General features: G+C 42.4%; 2 protein-coding genes and 1 pseudogene across 6 annotated transcripts in view; 1 reads left to right on the forward strand and 2 right to left on the reverse strand.

Moving 5' to 3' along the window:
• The window catches only part of LOC139634746 (syntaxin-binding protein 4), an 84023-nt gene extending 81979 nt beyond the window's left edge, over positions 1–2044 (forward strand). For 3 of the 5 annotated variants that reach the window (XM_071501357.1, XM_071501359.1, XM_071501360.1), the window contains exon 21: positions 977–1185. In XM_071501357.1, the coding sequence (XP_071357458.1) occupies positions 977–1035 (59 nt within the window). In that variant the 3' untranslated portion in view covers positions 1036–1185. Of the gene's footprint in view, positions 1–976 lie in introns of all 5 variants that reach the window. The other 2 variants (XM_071501358.1, XM_071501356.1) reach the window with 1 other exon arrangement.
• Positions 1888–16901, reverse strand: rrn3 (RRN3 homolog, RNA polymerase I transcription factor). The gene is made up of 17 exons (XM_071501361.1): positions 16549–16901; positions 16300–16356; positions 16118–16207; positions 15161–15290; positions 14949–15008; positions 14679–14742; positions 13634–13703; positions 13089–13187; positions 12232–12327; positions 11339–11462; positions 11017–11147; positions 8879–9009; positions 8563–8750; positions 8275–8383; positions 7361–7513; positions 4323–4407; positions 1888–3968 (listed from the first exon to the last, which is right to left on the reverse strand). The coding sequence occupies exons 1-17, from the start codon at positions 16642–16644 to the stop codon at positions 3819–3821; spliced, it is 1833 nt and encodes a 610-aa protein (XP_071357462.1). The 5' UTR covers positions 16645–16901; the 3' UTR covers positions 1888–3818.
• Positions 5182–7069, reverse strand: LOC139634738 (uncharacterized; annotated as a pseudogene).
• Positions 16902–20641: the final 3740 nt, after the last annotated feature.

Genomic DNA, 20641 nt, shown 5'->3' on the forward strand with positions numbered 1-20641 from the left:
CTTCTCTTTGTTCTATAAGTAAGTAACCGAAACTGAAAGTATTTGGGTTGTGGACTGAAGTCAGACAAGTAAGAGCTCAGGCTGTTACAATAATCTATCTATTCTAAAATGTAGACAAAGCCAGCTCAGACAGGTGATGCTGGGACAGGTGTTCTGGGATCGCTTTTGTTCAGGCCCAGTAAAAATCCAGCAGTTGAATTCTGAATCAGTTCTAGTCCTGAGATTTTTACATATTTTACATATCATAGACCAAATGATTAACTGACAAATAATCAGCCATTTTGATGGTTTCAAGACCTTCGACCATGAGGCGGTCTGGATCACTTTTATGCATACTGTAAAAGTGTTTTGCCATCGGATAATGACATTCAGCTTTTCTAATGGCATTCTTGTGTTCAGAGATTCTATCTTTAAGTCGTCTCTTAGTCCGGCCTGTGTAAAAACAGCCACGTGTACAAGATAAACGCTATATCACAAACGTGGTGGTGCAATTAATGAATGCTTTAATGTTGCACACCTTATTTGTCTTATATATAAATGAACATTATGGACTATTATGTCCTGCATTTGATTGATTTGTTGCTTGAGTATATCCTTATTATTCAAACTCATACATTTACATTGTTTGCATCAACTCCAACAGCATCTCTTTTACAAGAGTGACAACAAATGAAGAATCAATTAAAGCTGATGATTCAGAACTGAGAAGTAATATTTTTGTTTAAAAGAAATTAAATACTTCCAAAAGTCTTCATGTTTTTCTAAGCCCCTTATTCAGTTTTTTATTCTATTTTTTATCTAGTTGAGTTGAGTTCTGTTGAGTGTGGAAAAACAGGAACAAACTAATCATAATTCACGACATGATGGTGAGAGCACAGATGATATCACACAGAAGCAGTAAAGTAATAAATGCATGGCGTTGATTAAAATGACGATTACTGCTGTTACATGCTCACAGTATTTTTCTGACCTGCAGCATCAGAGAGTGCGTCAGAGGCGGCGTCAGGCCCAGATGTCAGCCCTCATCAGATGTGAGCAACAAAGAGCCAGAGGGGACAGTGGGAAGCCGGGGCAGGCTGAAGAGGCTGAACCCAACACTGACCACAGCACAGTCAACAGCCAGACACGACATCATCCAATACAACTTCTGGAAATAATGACATCACTTCAACAAATCCAATAAATCCTCAGTTCAGGTTTTAATGCCAAAGCTTCCTCGCACACATCAAATTAGTGTCTTCCTTTGAAATCTTCGACTGTCTCTGGAGGGTTCAGCAGTAGGATGTGCTGAACTCAGCCGTGACTGCAGGACTCTCATCATTCAGCAATAAATCACATGTACAGAAGTCTCTTTGACAAGTGCTCTGCCAAATAAAACGTCTGCTGGAATTCTCTCTGTGTTCATCCGAGAGCAGGTGGTGTTGGAGGAGCTGCATGACCGAGTCCTCAACACACACGCTGCTGTAAGCCATGTTAATATTCCTCCCTGACTTCTTTTCTAATCACACACATAGATTCACTCCATGGATTTGCATGTAAAGCAGGACTTGTTTGCTTGGAGAGGACAATCCTGAGCTCTGTTCAGTCTTCCTGTGTCATAATGACTCGCTGCCATCTGCCTCCTCACACTCGTTAGCTCTGCCACAGAGGTAACAAACTGTTCATTCAGAACAACAGTGTCCCTTCTCCCATCATGCTAACTCTCCTTGTGCCCTCACTCATTATTAAAAGGCAAAGAATGAAGTTTTTAAAGGTACTGGACTTGAGCAGCTTCATGTCACTGCATGGTTCATGTGTCTCCTGACTCCAGGAGGGGCTTTAATGTTGCTGTAGCTCCAGCTGTGTAAATGTGTGTTGTAGTTACAGAGTCTAGACAGGCATCAGTCGTAGGCTACAAGTGGAACATTGATTTTATTTATACAGACAGATGCAAATGCTTTTAAAGACTCTGACATGTCCTGTAGTTCAACCAGACTGCATCTTTGGTGTGGCCTCATGTTATTTCTGTTACTGTTTTATATTAAAGAAATAACTGATGACCAGACCTGATGTTGTGTTTATTCAGTTTCATGTCTTTTTCTACTGGAGGACAGTTTTACAAACTGTGAGGGAAAGACAGGTTTGGACAATATCCAAAAACTAATATCTCAGTTCAATTCAGGTCGATGGAGGCCAAGAGAGGCCATACTCAGATATTTTTTTCTATTTGTGAGCATGGCGACGCTGCCACGAAACAGAAGTTTATAACATGTCACATGTCAAGACACAATAAGCAATGCAGCGATATAATGGTGAAAGTCTGCAGTGGGGCAGACTGTACAAAACAATAAAGAAAGAATATAACTTTATATTATGAAAATATCATATAGAGGACAATATTTTGATATTTGATATCATCAAATATCGGCCCCAAGCCTGGGAAATAATTTGAAACAGGACAAACACGAGCTGTGTGCAGTTTCCTGCAGAAACAACTAAAGCCAGAACATAGAAAGATGTGGTGGAGAAAAACATTAACTGACTTTAATCTACAGATACAGAGTTAACAACCCCCCACACACATACACAGCTAAAATTTAAACAGATAACTCATTTCAAACCAATTCTTAGAACGCTTCCTTTGACATTCACATTTATTCAAGTCTGTGTTAAAACAACATGCCCACATGTACACTGACTGAAAACAGCGCTGGTCTCTTCACTGTTCAAAGAGATTCCAGGATGAGTGAGGGGTCCTCATCACCCTCAGACCTTGTTCTGTAAAAAAAATAATTTAGCTCAAGTTTCAGCAGTTTATAAAACTAAGTAGAAATTCTGTCCTAAGAAAACCTTTGGAAGAGGCTCTGATGTGTCTGATTCAGACTGTCTCATGGTTCACAGGAGCTGTTGTTTCACACCAGACTTGAAACTATTCTCTCTCTCTCTCTTTATATTATATATTTGCCCATTGTATATTACAACATATATTTGGATGTTGTTGCATCCTGTTACAGCAAACCATCTCCTTTTTGTTTTCCATGAAGCTCATCTCAGCTAATGACATTATTAATATTGTTAGTAGCTGTGTGCTGCTGTGTGTGTCTGCTGCTTTCCCCTCACACCCACTGTTTCCTGCTACACTCTCATGGGTTATTTCTCTTCTCCCATCTCACACTCAGCTCCAAGTTGCTTCAACTACAAATGCATTCTGTTTGGCTATGAGATACTCAAGCGTAGTGTTTGGTGGGGCTCACTGTAGGGTGGACTCCAGAGGTGGACTCCATGCAGACTTGGACTTTTCTCTCTGATCACAGAAACGTTTGTGTTGTTGCATCAGGCTGCAGTAAAATGAGTTTCATAAATAAGCTAATACAACTGCCTCATAATAACAATTTACTACTCACAGTGCAACAATGTCTTGAGCTCAATTTACCCATTCACCAACAGAAAACAGCCAAAGCTGAGGCCGCTCTACAACAGTGTTGAGTACATCCCTATGCAGACTTTACTTGAATCACTGGAGTTTCTACACAGTTTGTGCCAACACGTCCTTTACTGAAGTCAGTGCTGTGAAAAAGTCCAGATCAGACTGGAGTCAGTTACTTCCACTAGAGTGTGGCACTAACCATTCATGGTCATGAACATGAATGTGTTTTCTGACCAGAGATCAGTTGTCTCTCTTCAACTGTGGCTTTGAACCCTTATAAATGACATGTAAGGTGGAGTCAGGTCAGTTTCTTGTCCATAGAGTCTGTGGCAGCTCTCTGTCTGCTCTGGTCTGTGGATTCACAGCAGGTGGGGTCTCAGTCCATCACAACATGATGGTTCATGATCAGGGACTAGAATGGTTTCTGGAGGCCGAAGGGGGGCGAACCCACGCTGCTCGGGCTGCGGAGGTTTGAGTCATAGGAGCTGGGAGTCATTCCCACAATGCCCTCTGTCTTGGGTGTCTCCTCACACAAGAAGTCATCCTCATCCTCTCTCGAGCCCTGACAGACACAGAGTGGACACATCACAGAACACAACGACACCAGGTGACCATCCCCTCATTTCTGCCCCATCACTTAAACTATTTTTATCTTTCATTTCCAACATGTTTATGTTCCAACACTGAATATATCTGTACATGTCAGTCATTCACTTCTGTGTTTTTTTCCCATGTTATCATAAATGTGTCCTTCATTTCACCTCAGAGAAAAGGGACTTAAAGGGACGCTGCAGCAGTTTCACAGAAATGAAAAGAATCATTGGTTGCAGCTTGTTTCTCTTTCAAATCCCTGATTTTCTATCAGTGCTGTATTGAACCACTGGATTCTCCTTTGTTCATCTTTGTGCCATCTCACCTGTTGGCCTGTTTTGGCAGGAAGGAGCTCCATGTCTGCCAGTTCCTCCCAGACCTGGTAGAGTGGCTCAATCAGCTGACCAGACCTGTGTGGACACATTAAAGATGAGATGAGATGACATTGTGGAGTTTTCATTCAGTCCAAAGACAAAGGAGACAATAGTTTCTAATGTTCCTCCAGGAAGGTTCGGGTGCAGGCAGCAGCCCAGGACCAGAGGACCCACTGAAACCACTTTATTCTCCATCACCAGTTTCTGCAGAAATTTCATGGCAGTGCACCAATCAGCATAAGCAACACTCTGACAGTTTTGGTGGTGCTCCCCTGCAATATTTCAAACTGATCCGCTGACAAAATTACTAGTTTTTTGTTGAAGCATTTTTGATAAATGATAAAAGTGAGCGCTGAGCTCGCTGACAAACGCATTGTATTCCCTGTGATTACATCATAATAGCAGTTAGACACTTTTAATGTGAAGTTGCAGCAGCAGGAAATGTTTGGTTTCCTAGCAGCAGACACTCAGTTCATAATTCAATTAAATTCAATTTTATTTGTATAGCGCCAAATCATAATATACATTATCTCAAGGCACTTTACAGGGTAAGGTCAAGACCTACAGAGAAAAACCCAACAGTTCCCACAAAGAGCAGCGCTTGGCGACAGGGGGGAGGAAAAACTCCCTTTTAACAGGAAGAAACCTCCAACAGAACCGGGCTCAGGGTGGGCGGCCGTCTGCCTCGACCGGTTGGGTTTAGGAGGAGATTAAAAAAAAGGGGGGGTGGGGAGGAGAGAGAGAGAGAGAGAGAGAGAGAGAGAGAGAGAGAGAGAGAGAGAGAGAGAGAGAGAGAGAGAGAGAGAGAGAGAGAGAGAGAGAGAGAGAGAGAGAGAAGCCCAGTGCATCATGGGAATCCCCCAGCAGTCTGGCTCTATAGCAGCATAGCTAAGGGATGGTTCAAGACATACCCGAGCCAGCCCTAACTATAAGCTTTACTAAACAGGACAGTTTTAAGCCTGATCTTAAAGGTAGAGAGGGTGTCTGCCTCCCGAACCCACACTGGGAGCTGGTTCCACAGGAGAGGAGCCTGATAGCTGAAGGCTCTGCCCCCATTCTACTCTTACAAACTCTGGGAACCACAAGTTGACCTGCATTTAGAGAGCGAAGTATCCTATTGGGAAAATAGGGAACTCTAAGCTCTCCAAGGTACGATGGTGCCTGACCATTAATGGCTTTGTAGGTGAGGAGGAGGATTTTAAATTCTATCCTGGATTTTACAGGGAGCCAATGCAGAGAAGCTAACACAGGAGAGATGTGATCTCGTTTCCTAGTTCCTGTCAGTACTCGTGCTGCAGCATTTTGGATCAATTGGAGGCTTTTTACTGAATTTTTGGGACATCCTGACAATAAAGAATTACAGTAGTCCAGTCTTGAGGTAACAAATGCATGAACTAGCTTTTCAGCTTCCTTTAGACACAGAATGGGCCTGATTTTTGCAATATTGCGCAGGTGGAAGAAGGCTGTTCTAGAGACTTGCTTTATATGTGAAGTAAAGGACAAGTCCTGGTCAAAAATGACACCAAGGTTTCTGACTGTAGCACTGGAGGCCAAGGTGATGTCATCCAGACTCAGTGAAAAGTATTGGTCCCAAGCACAGAACCTTGTGGAACTCCATGACTGACTGTAGTGTTGATAGAAGAGTCATTATTAACATGAACAACATGGAGTCTATCTGACAAATATGACTTAAACCAGTTTAGTGCGGTTCCTTTAATGCCGACCATATGCTCTAGTCTCTGTAATAGAATCTTATGATCAATGGTGTCAAATGCAGCACTAAGATCTAGCAGGACAAGTATAGAGACAAGTCCATTGTCTGAGGCTATGAGGAGATCATTGGTAACCTTAACCAGAGCTGTTTCTGTGCTATGATGGACTCTAAAACCTGACTGAAAATCTTCAAACAAACCATTCCTGTGCAAATAATCACATAACTGGTTTGCAACAACCTTCTCAAGGATTTTGGAAATAAAGGGGAGGTTGGATATAGGTCTATAATTGGCTAAAACATCAGGATCAAGAGTAGGCTTTTTAAGTAGAGGTTTAATTACTGCAACTTTAAAAGCCTGCGGTACATAACCAGTTGATAAAGATAAGTTAATCAGACTTGATATAGAGGTGTCGATTAAAGGAAAAACTTCTTTGAACAACCTTGTTGGAACGGGGTCTAGAAGACAAGTCGATGGTTTAGATGACAAAACTGTTGAAGTGAGCTCAGAGAGATGTACAGGAGAGAAACAGTCAAAATATAAACCAGTTACAGTGGACTCTGAGGCTGCTGAACTGGACAGTACATCTGAGCCGGCTGTGGGGAGGAGATGGTGAATTTTTTCTCTAACAGAGACAATTTTATTTGTAAAGAAGCTCATAAAGTCATTACAACTGAGGGCTAAAGGTATAGATGAATCAACAGAGCTGTGGCTGTCTGTCAGCCTGGCTACAGTGCTGAACAGAAACCTGGGATTATTCTTGTTTTCTTCTATCAATGATGAATAATAGGATGTTCTAGCTTTACGGAGGCTTTTTTTATACGCCAATAGGCTGTCTTTCCAAGCCTTTAGAGATTCTTCCAGGTTAGAAGAACACCACCTTCTTTCTAGCTTCATAATACTGTATATACTGTATATACTGTATATATAAATATTGGTATACTTTCATCAGTGGGCCCAGTGTGTTACCTCCCACAGTGATGCATAGTGACTTAATTTAAAGAAAAACGCCACTTTAAAGCAGGAATGCAGGTAAATCACTGATCTATGGATCAGGTTGAGATATTCTTGCAGTATCTGTTGTCCCCAGATGCTTCATACTGTCTGAAGTTTCTCCTTCAGCTCATTAAACCCTGCAGCAACTGAAGGCAGCACAACACGTTGATATGATCTGACAAGTGGTCAAAGGGTGCTGACAGTAATGATGTCACAGGAGAAAAGTCAGAGTGCTACACAAAAACATTTCATGACAGAATAATGAAGAGAGCTACGCTGACCTCTTGAGTAGGTAGGGGTCGAAGGGGAAGAAGCTGTCCAGCGGGTTGGTGTTGGTGATCACACAGTCTCCTCCTGCAGAGCTGCGGACCACCGGCAGCACGTGGCGGTTGTTCCTCTCGATGATGGTGTAGCAGAACACCACCTGATACTTTCTGCAACAACATTTGATGACTCAGTTCTCTCTCACACTGTAAAGCGGTGCCACACTGCCCTCTGTCAGCCAGTGAGCACTGAAGCCTGTAGTGTGTTTGTTGTGACATTTGTTTACAGCAGAGTTCATGTGAGAGATTTTTCTTCATGTCATCTGGCAGTTGAAAATGGCAACTAGAGGCAGTAACAAGTGCTGTTAGCATCGGGGTAAAATAGTGTTGATACAGAAATAACATTTAATGTAAATATTGTACTTTTTACTTTACTACATTACTCTGACAGCAGAAGTACAACTGTATATCCAAAAGCATGATAAGTTCATAAAATACAACACATTGTCAGGATGAAAGTGTGTGTTTCCCAATATTTTTTACTTGTGATCTCTGCAAAACAAGCTGTCTGCCTGGGGCCCCTTGTCTTCAGTAACTGTTCAGGGCCCAAAGAGGGAGAGGAAATAAATATCTCACAAAACAGGAAAGATTAGAGAAAAGTCTAAAATATGACCACGGACTGTAACAGAACTTTCTCCTCTCTCATGAATCATCTCACGACCCCTCAGATTTATCTGGTTGACCCTTTGGAGGGGCACGGCCCCTAGGCTGGCAGTCACCTGACTGAACTAGCAAACTGTATAAAAAGTAGTGAAAACCAGCTCCAGCTCAGGCAGCTACAACAGTAAACTGTGGCTGAGGCATTAATGTATCAGTATTAATAATGTCATAGAGAGATAATGTTGTCAGTCACTGGGAGAGTGTGTGTGTACCTGGTGATGGCAGCAAACATGTTAGTGACTGAAGGCAGGCAGACTTTGAGGGGGTTCAGCTGACACATCACCACCCGCTCCAGGTTCAGACTCTGCAGGTACTCCAGGCCTGACACGCACACACGCGCACGCACGCGCGCGCGCACACACACACACACACACACACACACACACACACACACACACACACACACACACACACACACACACACACACACACACACACACACGTTATTATTTGCTATGGATTTGCTGCCATGTGTTCCGGTCCAGAGGTGTGTGTCGTACCTTTCTTCATGTTGCCCTCCAGCATGGCTCTGTGCCTGAAGATCAGAGTGTAGAAGACGGCCTGGCAGGCTGAGTAGAAGGGCCCGTGCAGGCTGATGTCACAGCAGGCCTGTCTGCCACTGCTGTCCTGACTGTCAATGTAGCCATGGATCCAGGAGAGCAGCAGGTCCAGACAGGCCCGCACAGTGCTGTAAGGGGACAGAGGGAGGGGGGAAACTGGATTAGAACAGCAGCTCATGGACATTTGGACAAGGAAGAATAAACTACTTGCTTTGGCTTTCAGAGGCCTTTATGCAGTAACTACGGCTGAACTCACGGGACAGGGATGAACTTGGCTCGGGCCAGAAAGCTTCCCAGGAATCCAGCAGTAGCCTGGCGGAGGACAGCAGGCTGAGAGGGGCTCTGCAGGATCCTCCATAGGTGATCCAGGAAGGCCTCTGCCAGGGCCTGAGGAGAGACAGCAGGAAATATAAAACATGAAGGGCCCCAGAAATGTTTCATCCAAATGAACCATCTCGCTTCTCCACTGTCTCTGACGGGTCATTTTCAATTATTTCCTGTGACTGTGTCATGTGGGTTTCTCCACCTCCCCACCCCTTTAGGAGACCAGTGGCAGGTCTGAGTCTATTCATCCCATTCATTCGAATGAGAGAAGTGAACGTGATCAGAGATTATGACCGATTCTTTCACCCCATAGTCATAGTCAGAAAATGTACCTTTCCTGACCTGTCTCTGTCTGAGCAACACTCTCACACGACCTTGCAACACAGATCTCTTCTCTCTGTGGGTCTGCTCTGGTTTCACTGGTGCAGATGTTGCTTTCCCACCACTGAAGTTTAGAGCAACTTATGAATTATAAGTTAAAATAAAACTTGTGTTTCTTTGCTTAATACTATTATTACTGTTATCATCTCACTGTTTTTGGAGGGAGAACAGAGAGTGATATTAGACTGATATGATCTTGATCAGACATTAAGCTAGCAGATAAAAACAAGCAGCAAAATCAGGCACAAATTCAAACTGTATCTATTATAATGTTGTTATGTTTTGACATTAACAAGCTATCATGGCCATGCCCACTTAGGAGACAGGAAGTGTATAACATTTCATACTAGTGGAGCTGCCTGTAATACGTTATCATCTGTATAGAGTATCTTTGCTAAAGCCGAAGTCCTGTCCTTGACTCAGCTCCTACTGTACTGAGATCAGTTATGATATTGCACACATCATGTGCAGACGTGTGTGGAAACTACATCAGCAGTGTAGCTGTGAACGTAGCAATGTAATGTCTGTTCACTTTAGGCTGTTTGTCAGTAAATAAAAGCTACGACTCATCAAGACTGAAGTTCCCGAGTCTCTGAGCTTCAGCTACAGTCCAGATGATGAGCAACAACATTGAGGCGGGAAAATACAGGATTCTACATTATCATTGTGTCATTGTCAGTTAACGGTAAATATGTTGAAGATTAACATAGAAGTGATTTTTAGATATTTTTCCTCTTTACTGCACATTTGATCAGTTTAGTGTCAGTTCAGGAGCATAATCCTAAAACTGTGTACACAGTGTACTACATGTGAGTGTCTGTGTACACAGTGTACCACATGTGAGTGACACATCATTTATCTTCTTTTTCTTAAATGCACAGGAAAAGCAGTAGAGGTGATACAGCATTAGACACTTGACACTTGGTGGTGGGTGAATGTGATATATGGGGGTGGGGGCACTGTCATGAAACCAAAAATCTCTTTATACTTTTCTCCCTTTTGGCTATAGATGTTTTTCCTCAGAGAGAAAGTCTGGTGCTGTGTAAAGCAGATGTGTGGTACAGCAGTAGAATAAGATTTCATTCAGTTGAAAGCAGCATTAACTGACTTAATAACCCCAACAGTTATTTAAAGAATTATCACCTTGTTAAATCATTATGGTGAACATGTTCTAACTATTTCCGCACTCTGAAAACACACAGTAACATTATCCTTCATCTGCTGACAGGATGTCCAATATTCACGCTCCCATTGGCTGTGGTCTGGTCTCCCCCAGGTTGTGTGTCATGGGTTTATCAGAGCATTTTCACTGAATACAGCTGCTGCTGCTGGAGACCAGCCTGACCAGAGCAGAGTTCGCCATGAAAACAAAACAATGAGCTAAAAGAGGCTGATAGGTGCTGCAGAGCTGAGGGGAGGTGCAGAGTTGGAGATAATTCTCTGTGGGTTTGCCACTACAAGTCACACGTTTCACTTTACAGTCTTTGATCCACTCTTAATATAAGAATAGTGACTGGTGCAGCTCTGAGGGTGTTTGTGGGTTTTAAGGACAGTGATCCTGAACACACACACAAGAAAACCAAGGTGAGGTCCAGCTCGGTGCGGCTCATCCCGTGTCTCACTGCTGAGGAACAGACTGCTACATGTTGATGTTTCCCATCATTACACAGACAGTGTAGGAATACTGACCAGTCTGAAGCTGCAGAGGTAAAACAGTATGTACTGGACGTGACAGGAAGCGTGTGTTGGCAGGATGAGTTTGTCGAACACACTCAACAGATCTTTGTACAGTTCCTTAGTCCTGTCCACACGAAGAGAGCCTGAGAGAGAAAACAAAGCACTGATTATCACACACTTCATCACACAACCAAAAACATCCCCCGTCGAGGATACAAACACATCTAAGTAAACAAGTAAAAATGTCTCATGTGAAATTCTTTTAGCTCCTTTAGCTGCTTCCTGACTCTGATCAGTCTGATGTTGAGAAATGTGTAAAGGCTTCGTGATCTACCGCTGATATGGCAGATGTCCTTGATGTAAGCCATCATCACAGCCATGAGGACGTCCAGCCTTTCAGCCACTGGATGAGCCATCACAGTCGTCCGGGGGGGCTGATCTGCTGCCACATCCTCATCCTGAGACACACAGAGTGAAGGAAACTGAACAACTTCAGTAAAAATAAATCACTGTAACACAAAGACAGCAGCCTTTTCAGATTGTGTTTACACAGCCTCAGTTGTTGTTATCTATTGTGATATATTAATATTTTTGACTTTCTATATATTCTATTATTCTACAGTCATGTCCAGTCTATACACCAGATAAATGATATTTGATACCAGTTTTTTAGCTTTTTCTGTCTCACTTCCTTCTGTAGCTTCACTTCACACGTGATATTTCAGCTACTTTACACTTTACCTGTCTCACCTGTTAGATTCTCTGAATGTGTTAAAGAAACTGACAATTCCAGCTCCTTTTACCACAAACACTTCAACTTGAACTCATTCTTACACTCAAACTTCAACTCCTTTCAACACTTTTATTTCAACTTCTGTTCCAGCTGCAATTTAAAATACTTTTAGTCTTTCAACTCCTTATTTTCCTTCTATATTCAGTTTTTAGAGCCAAACAAACCCTCTTAAACCCAACCAGTCGAGGCAGAGTTATTTAGCTTATTGTGACACATTTTGTTCTTTTACATCTACTCGCTATTTTCCTGTGCTGTAAATAACAGATGCTTTATGTTTGATGTCAGCCAAGTTATTTTTATCTCAATAACCTGAACCTAAATATCATTTGCTGCTGTTTCAAAGTACAACGTGTTTCAAACACTGAACATTTCATTTCAGTCCTCCAGAGGAAAGAATTAAGTATATCGATCTACCAGAGGAAAGAGTTTGTTACCATGTCGAAGAGTCCCTCCTCAGTCTGCTCCTCTTCCCTCTGGTTCTGCCCTGCGTTCTCCTCTGCCTCCTCAATGTCTGACCGGGATGCACTCACCTGAAACACACCACACACACATTTACAGACTGGAGGAGACACACACACCTCACTATTCTCCTGTGGAAGTCATCATTTATTTGGACCAACTCAACAAGATTTACAGACTTGTAAAACATAACATAACATGTAGAACATGTAAAACCTACTGTATGAAGTCTAGGTCTGCGTGTCTGGGCTGAAACCACAGACACAGCAGTAATGTGGCGTGTTCATGTAAACAGTGATGTTATCAGTTCTGAATCTTTTTTTCATTTTGTATGATGATGAGTCTGCTGTGCTCAGACCTCTGACCTTGGTGGTCCTGGTGCATTAAGGCACAACATATTGATGACTTACCCTATTGTTAACTACTGTTTATTGCTGGTCTGCACATCAGTGTGTTAAAGGTTGTCTGTGTTTTTGTTGCTTCATGCTGCTGTATGTAAAAGAATAGTGTTGTTGTTGTGTTACTGTCCTGGTATTTTGCTGGTTTCATCTGCTTCGCACAGCCTGTGTTGTTGTTGATGTTGTTGATTAATGTGCATTGTTACTAAATAAACCAATAAATGAAATGAAAGGTACCGCTGCTTGGGTCAACCCCTCCCCCACTGCTGAAAAAAATCCTCAGGAAAACACTGTGGGGTGTCAACAAGACTCTATGCCCACTCTCCACAGAGTCCCTATTCTTTCAAAATAAAATATAAAACTGTGACTTTCACCTTCCTACTCCATAAAGCACTGGATCAGCTGTTTGAATTATTTACAGGTGAACCACTCACGTCCAGTTTGAGCATCTTTCCAATGATCACCTCCAGCACATCTCGTCGGATGGACGGGATGTACACCGTCACCCTCAGGAGGTTGTGGACGTAACACTCCTGAAGAGAACAACAAGCTGTCAATCACCCAAACGCCACGACACCAGCAGACGCTAACTGTGTGTGACACAATGAGTTCAGACACAAAACAATGTTCATCACACAATATCTGGCAATATTCATGTACACATACTGAGTGTCAGGCTGCAGCAGCAAAGCAAGTTTGTCATGGAGGAAGAGGATGCATTTGTGACATAGTGAAGTGAGAGAGGTGTCATTTTACCACCTCCGCAGCCTGATCAGTGTTATATTGATCATTGCCAACCACAGATAAAACTGATCAGATTCCACTCGCTCTATCTAATAACAGCAGCACCTCTTTGCTGCCTCTCCACAGGCCAACACTTTCCTGAGGTCACCATAGTTTCTAGCTGATGAGGTCTCGATGGTCGTGTGTCAGATCTGACAGCCTGTGTGATCTGCAGCGTCATTCATGTGTCTCTTACCAGGGTTCTGGAGGATTTCTGTATGAAGGGGAAGTTCTCCTGCAGAATGGGCATCAGAAAGCGACTTGTGCTGAAGGAAGAAGGCATACAATACACAGAAATGACAAACTTTATAGCAGTGTTTGTGAAGATCTGATGAAGATCATAGGACTGTGTGAGGATGGGTAACCAGAGGTGAGATTACACATGGCAGCACCCATCTGCTGGAACACTGTATTCCTGTGGATTTAGCAGACTCAGCTTTTTCTTCTCCTAATATCAAGACTGAAAAAGTTCACCCATTAAAGCGTGGAATTTATTGACAAGTGCTTCAAACTCATGAAGAAGCATGAATGTGACATCGTGTGTGCCACTGACACAGATGACCTGCTCACTACTGACACTGAGCAGAGCGACCTTGAATCAGTAAACAGGAAACTTAACTCCATTCTTGAGCCATTACATTGAGAACTGCAACAGGTTCTCACTAGTCTAGAACACAGTCAGGATGAAATTCTGACTCTTTAGAAACAACAACACGATCCCCCAACCCACCATCAAAATGCTGACTGCTCACATGTACAGGTTAGTCTAAGAAAATATATTTGATATTCAATGTAGAAGCAAGAGCATAATCCCTGAAAATCAACAGGAGAACCCAGAGAATGTGATCTGCATTCACACACACTGCACTGAAACTTTCACATGATGCAGTGCAGAAGATAATGTTTCACAGTGTCCACGTTCTCACAGCAGCCTCCGTCCCATTATAGCAAAATCTGAACATCTTAAACAAAAGGAAGTGATCAAAAGTAAAGGGAAAGAACTCAAAGGCACAAACTCTGAACTCACTGAACAGAGGAAGAAATGAGTGAAGTTTCTAATTATACAAAAGATACCAACTGTCATGGACAAACTTTACATCAATGGACAACTGCTCTGCCACCGCTCTGTCACTCCTTGGCTGATGTGATATCCGGTGTGGACAGCACAAACCTCCTCAAAGGATCTCACACTGCTGATATCACAGAGAGAAACTGGCAGAGCTACACATGAGGTGACTTACGATGGGACGTATCTGGCGATGAGCTGCAGCGCCTGGTGACTCTGATCGAAGTTTCTGGGGAGGTCTGAACAAACAGAAGGAAGAGTGGAGAGTTCATTCATGTGTATTTCACCAACAGATTGAGGATTAGGACGTAAACTGCTCTGCTTTATGTTCACACCTTCCAGCTCTCGCTGTTCTTCCCCACACTTCAGCAAGTAGCCACAACACCAACCACAGAAACAGACCACTTGATACAAGTGTTTTAGAAATTAGACAGATGGCACTTACTCTCATCTTCATCATCTGAATCAGAGATATCCACTCCTCCTTCACAGATGGTCACTCTCTCTGAAAACAAACAAAGTGATGTAACAGAGGGCCACTGTTCACCCTTTGCCTGATGTAAACACATGCAAAACAATGAGACGAGTCAACAGACTGAGTTTAGAATTTAATTTATGACACACTGGACTATTTTACCACCAGTCAGGGGAACATACTGGGAGTGAAATGGGAGACCACCATCTTCAGGCAGGCACACAGGTAGACAGTCTGCGCTGAGACCAGGTTACTGAGAAAGGCCATGTACTCCTCCACCACAGCCTGGCTCCGACCCACCCATGGAAGCCTCTAGAGAAACACACACACAGAGGGAAGAGTTTCATCGTGTGAACACAATCAAATTATAACTTCGACTTTTGGCAATGATTCCAAAGGTCATATGTTACATTCATATCTGCGTTTGTGCTATTTAAACTTCTGATGGAGGTCAGGATGAATGACAGTCGGTGGGACTCTCTAATGTCTGCCTGAGGGGAGAAGCTTGTACTCTGAGTGGAGAATGTGTGTTGCATCAGACAGAACTTTGCATGTTTAATGGCCGACTGTTCATTTCACAATAATTTTCTGCTGATCAACTAATCATTGCAGTTGTAAAAAAACACTATACTAACATTAAACACAATATTCCTTCTAAAATCTGATTTCAGGGCGCCCACAGTATTAATTTGGTCAGAGACTGAAGAAACCCCCCCACTCCGACACCGCACATATTTTGCTCAGTGGACTCATAATATACCACTATAATATCAATCTACCAATTATTTTATTACTTATACGATTAAGCATCTGGTCTATGACATCAGAAAATTGTGAAAAATGTCCTTCACTGTTTCCTAGAGCCCAGCCTGATGTCCTCATGTTGCTTGATTTATCTGTCTTGTCATAAACCTACAGCGATTCAGATCAGTACAATGCAAAGCAAAGGAAAGCAGTTCAGTATGACACTGAAAAAGTTGGAACCAGGAAACTGTTTGACATTTTCGCTTGAAATAATAAAAAACCAAACTTAAGCCAAAAAAATGACTTAAGAAACAGTTTCTGATCAATCGATTAATTGTTTCAGCTCTAAACATGGTACAAGTCTCACAGAGGTTATCCCACCACTCTACACTCACCAAGATGGTGTAGATGAGCTGTTCCTGGTCTTTGGTCAGCTGAGTCACACAACTCCGAAATTCCTGCAGCCAGCTGATGATCTGGGCATCCTGTCAGAGGAGAGGCAAACACAGCTACGTAACATGACGTAGTGACATCACGGATCCCAGGTCACCTCAAACACACTGATGCTCTGCTCTACCTTTATCTCAGGATCAGCCAGCTGATGCGTCAGCAGTTCATAATCACTGGAGTCTCCCTTCGAACGAGAAAAGAAGCAGGCAATCAGACAGGAAAGCTTCCGAGCGCTTGACGTTTTCCATGTTTTTAAAGCAACAAAGAGCTTTGTGTTCACATGCTGCTGGGAGTGACCGAGCAGCAGCTGAACTGTCTAAAACTTTATTTCACATGGTTACGGCTAAAAACAGACTAACACGACGTCAGCACTCACCTGTTTGTGTTTCGCTAACGTTTCCGCAACACTCCCCCCGAACCTGACCGTCTTCACGGGAGGACTGTTCAGAAAGTCCCGGCCGTCTACCTCCATGTTCACTGTCCCTAATGCAAAACAGTAACGCTTGTTTTGGCTAAGCTAACGTTAGCTATCCTTCGGCTAAAAGATCCAGCTGAACCAGAAGAGACGAACTGGTTTCATTATCCTATATCTGTACTCACAGCTGAATGTTCAGAGATTTTTTGACGGTAAAGTCCAAACTACGCTGTAAACAACTAGGCACGTGTGAACTGTCTTCGCAAAAGGAAGAGAGCTGTGTATTTACGGAAGTGAATACAGGACGCCGGTGTCGCATTCAAAATGTTCCCAACGCCTCGCCTCAACTCACAGGGTTATGGGTTCCGGTTGGCCTTCGGTTGATACTAATCTCAGAGGAAATGTTTGCACCGAGTATCTCCTACAGAGCAAAACAGAGTAAAAACCAGGGCGGATCTACCAAAAATAAGTAAAAAAAACCCCAAAACTAACAGGCCACCATAACAATTATAGCAAAACAAAAGTTAAGATATGATACTCTCGCTACAATAAAAACAGAATGACAACTGTGATGAATGTGCAAAATATACTGTATAATCGACGTTGTGCACTAAAGCTATAGTAACTATAAATTAAGTCACCAGGGGTCGATGATAACAAGGTGGGGGTACTTTTACTTGAGTTTTTTGGCAACTTCTGACTTATTGTACTTTTGACTTGACTTCATTTCTCTGCAGTGCTAGTTACTTTGAAGCAAATCTTGTACTCAGAGGAATAAAATTTATTTTATTTTGAAAATGTGATAGAGAATACACTGTGTTCATCACAGGAGAAAAAACAGTCACAGCAAACCCCGACGCTGTCAGTCATGTTGTGCTGCATATTTGAAAAGCTCAGTTTGAACTTGTGTCCTAACGATATTATGTAAGATAAAGATTTGACAGATTCTTCACCAGAACACCACGGCCTTATCTTAAGTCCATGTTTGAAATTTTAGAAATAAAGAAAGATTCCTTTTGTTTTAAATGTTTGCTGTGTTTACCACGACCACACTTTATCACTGCCTAAAAAATCGGAAAATAAGAGTGGCTGTCCATTTGCTGATTCACTTGTGCTTTTTAATGGCTATTTCTATTAACTTTGAAGCATATTCTACAAGCTTTTTATTCAACAGATTATTCAAGTAGGTAAATGTAAATGTGGAACAATACAACAATGCATTTACATCAAAAATGTAGTTTTGAATACTAAAGTATTTTTAAAAACAAGTATTCCATTACTTTAACTCAAGTGAAAAATTTGACTAAACAATGTTCACTTGTATAGGAGTAATATTTGACTGGGAGTATCTGTGCTTTGACTCAAGTAATGGAGCTGTGTACCGCTGTAAGTCCGCATAGTTGCAGGGCTAACACAACCACTAAAATAAGATGAAATAAGCCAAAAAAAAACAGTAAAACAAATAATATAATAATACGCAATCAAATATAAACCGTAAGAGAATCGACGAACAGTTGTGCAGGTAATTAGGACTTCGTGATGTCACAGGGTGTAGTGTGTGTGTGTGTGTGTGCGTGTGTCACAGACGGACGCTGATTGCAGCGGCGAGCCCAACCCACCTCCAACCAGGTGATCGAGAAAATGCGAGCCAGGTGTGCGGGGAGAGGCGCAAACAGGAGCGGCGCGGAGCAGACGGTGCGAGGAAAGAGCGCAGAGCCCGAACCGGCCTATGGCCGGAGCGACTGGACCCGAGCAGACGAGAAGAGTCTCAGTAGCTGGACCACACCAGGAAGGAGCAGCAGCAGAGAGACCATGGACGTCCGGCTGCTACAGAGAGGGAGACATGCTACGTGGGAAAGTGGAGGGGTGAATGCACGCTTCGCCCTCCTCCAGTTAAGTCTCCCTCTTTATTCATTCTGTAGTCTACCGCTGACTATGCTCAAACTCACCGAACGGCTGGTTGTGTCAGAAGAGTTTATTTACTGAACGGGAACAAAAAGGGGAGGGCCACTAGGGATTTGCATGTTTATTTTGGGTGTATTTTATTGGTGATTTTTCTCACTAATTTGCCTAAGTTTGTGTGATTTCTTTCCATTGATTTTTGCTTAACTTGTTTAGTGTATATAATTTTTAGTGTGGGTAAATATTTCTAGTATTTTGTTTACTTCACTAGTTGGCCACCCAAAGCAGCTTAAATTAGTCCATTCGGAAAACGCATCTGAAGACGAATGAGTGGGGACTGAAGGGTCTGCTGATTTGGGTCCTCTCTCTCTGTTTCCCCCCTGTACCTGCTGGAGCCAGACGCTGCATGTGGCAGTGGACACCAGGCCTCCAGGAGTAGCGATCACTCCACAGATTGGACTTTTAGGCACCTTGTACATTGGACCCTGGGATATTGTTGGGACGCTCTGGACTGGTTTTGTTTATTCTGGTCTTACATTATTGTTTGTTTATTTTTAAAAAAAATAGTAATTAAGGTTCCCTTAACTTTTCACACACCCTCACGGGTGTGACAGTTACCTGAGTTTCTGATGGGAGGTGATCAGGTGCTGAATAGGTCTGGAGACTAAGGATCTTCTGAGTCTGTCTGTTGAGTAGCTATGACAGTGGACTGCCACTGAACCTGCTCCTCTGGCTCATAATTGTGCTGTGAATTGTGCAGCTGGCATTGTCATGTCAAGTCAATTGTATTTATATATCGCCATATAGAACAGGTTTAGACCATACTCTTTAATAATGACAATAATAGTAATAATAAGGCTAAAATAAATAATTGTATCAGTGGGTGTTGAGCTGGATCATGGGGCAGGTGGTTTGTAGTGACAGATCCAGACTCTACAGCCCTAGAGGCAGAAATACCTGCAGAAAGTGACAGGAGAAGAGAGACTAGAACTAACTACAGTTTTCTAGAGCCAGCCCTAAGTATGAGCTTCATCAATGAGGAAAATTGTAAGGCTACCCTTAAATGAAGAGAGGGTGTCTGCCTCACAGACCCAAACTGGGACCTGGTTCCACAGGAGAGGAGCCTGACAGCTGAAGGCTCTGCCTTCTTCTCTCATTCTCCTCAGAATTTTTACCCTGAAATTACTAGTGGCTTTGCTGATGTGGGGTTTGGCCCAAATCTGGAGCAGATTAAAGAATAATTGAGGAAATATTTGAATGACTCTTATGTATTAAGGGGTTTAATTTGATCTCTGAGTGGTTTTAGGGGTTTTTAAGGGGTTAAAAAAAATCACCAAATAGCACAAAAGCCATCCCTGAAAAATTAATGTCATATTAAATTATTAAAACCCCTTAAACCTCGTAGAGAATCCATAAAAACCTATATTAGTATAAATATACTTTTTTTTTTTTTTTTTTTTTTTTTTTAAAATACCTCAAAATCAGATGGACAAACATCCCAAAGAGACAGGAGAAACTGAAGCTGTCTAAGTTTGATTTCATGTGAATGAAGTGGTGTTTTTCTGTGATAGGACAGAGCCTGAGGATACACTAGCTGATGGGAGATTAAACTTCTGTCACCATGGCAACCTCAGAGTAGGTATTGCCACATATATAGGATGGGAAGTTGCAAAACTCTGCATAGTTCTAATCAGAAAAGCTGTACAGGACACAGCCTGTTAAACTTAACCCTTTACAGCCTTTACAAATATCTCAACAATGGTCAGATGGTTAATTTCTACCCCTCGGGATGAATTGTAATCACTTTGTTGATCCTCTGACTTCATCTGACACAAAGGTTTTCAAAGTTTGACACTGTGGGTGTTTCCCTCCCCTTCCCCTCTCCCCCTAATTGTGCTTCTGAACACCCCTGTCTGTCTAATGACTGACATGAATGATAATGCACTATGAAAAAAGTAATAAATTATTGAATATTAATGGATTTTGTCAGTTCTGTGAATTCACCCTTTAATCTGTGGTTTATAATCAGCTTCTTCTCTGAGAAGCTCCTAATCAGTTGATTAATGAGGAGATAAAAGAGAAAACATGACGTGTGGTCAACAGAGGAGGAGAGGACAAGTCCAGCAGTCAGAGAAGAGAGGGAGACGGAGAC

The sequence above is a fragment of the Trachinotus anak genome, unplaced genomic scaffold, assembly GCF_046630095.1.
Source record: "Trachinotus anak isolate AG129_WGS33_773 ecotype Australia unplaced genomic scaffold, CSIRO_AGI_Tana_v1 ptg000017l, whole genome shotgun sequence".
In the NCBI taxonomy this organism is placed as follows: Eukaryota; Metazoa; Chordata; class Actinopteri; order Carangiformes; family Carangidae; genus Trachinotus; species Trachinotus anak.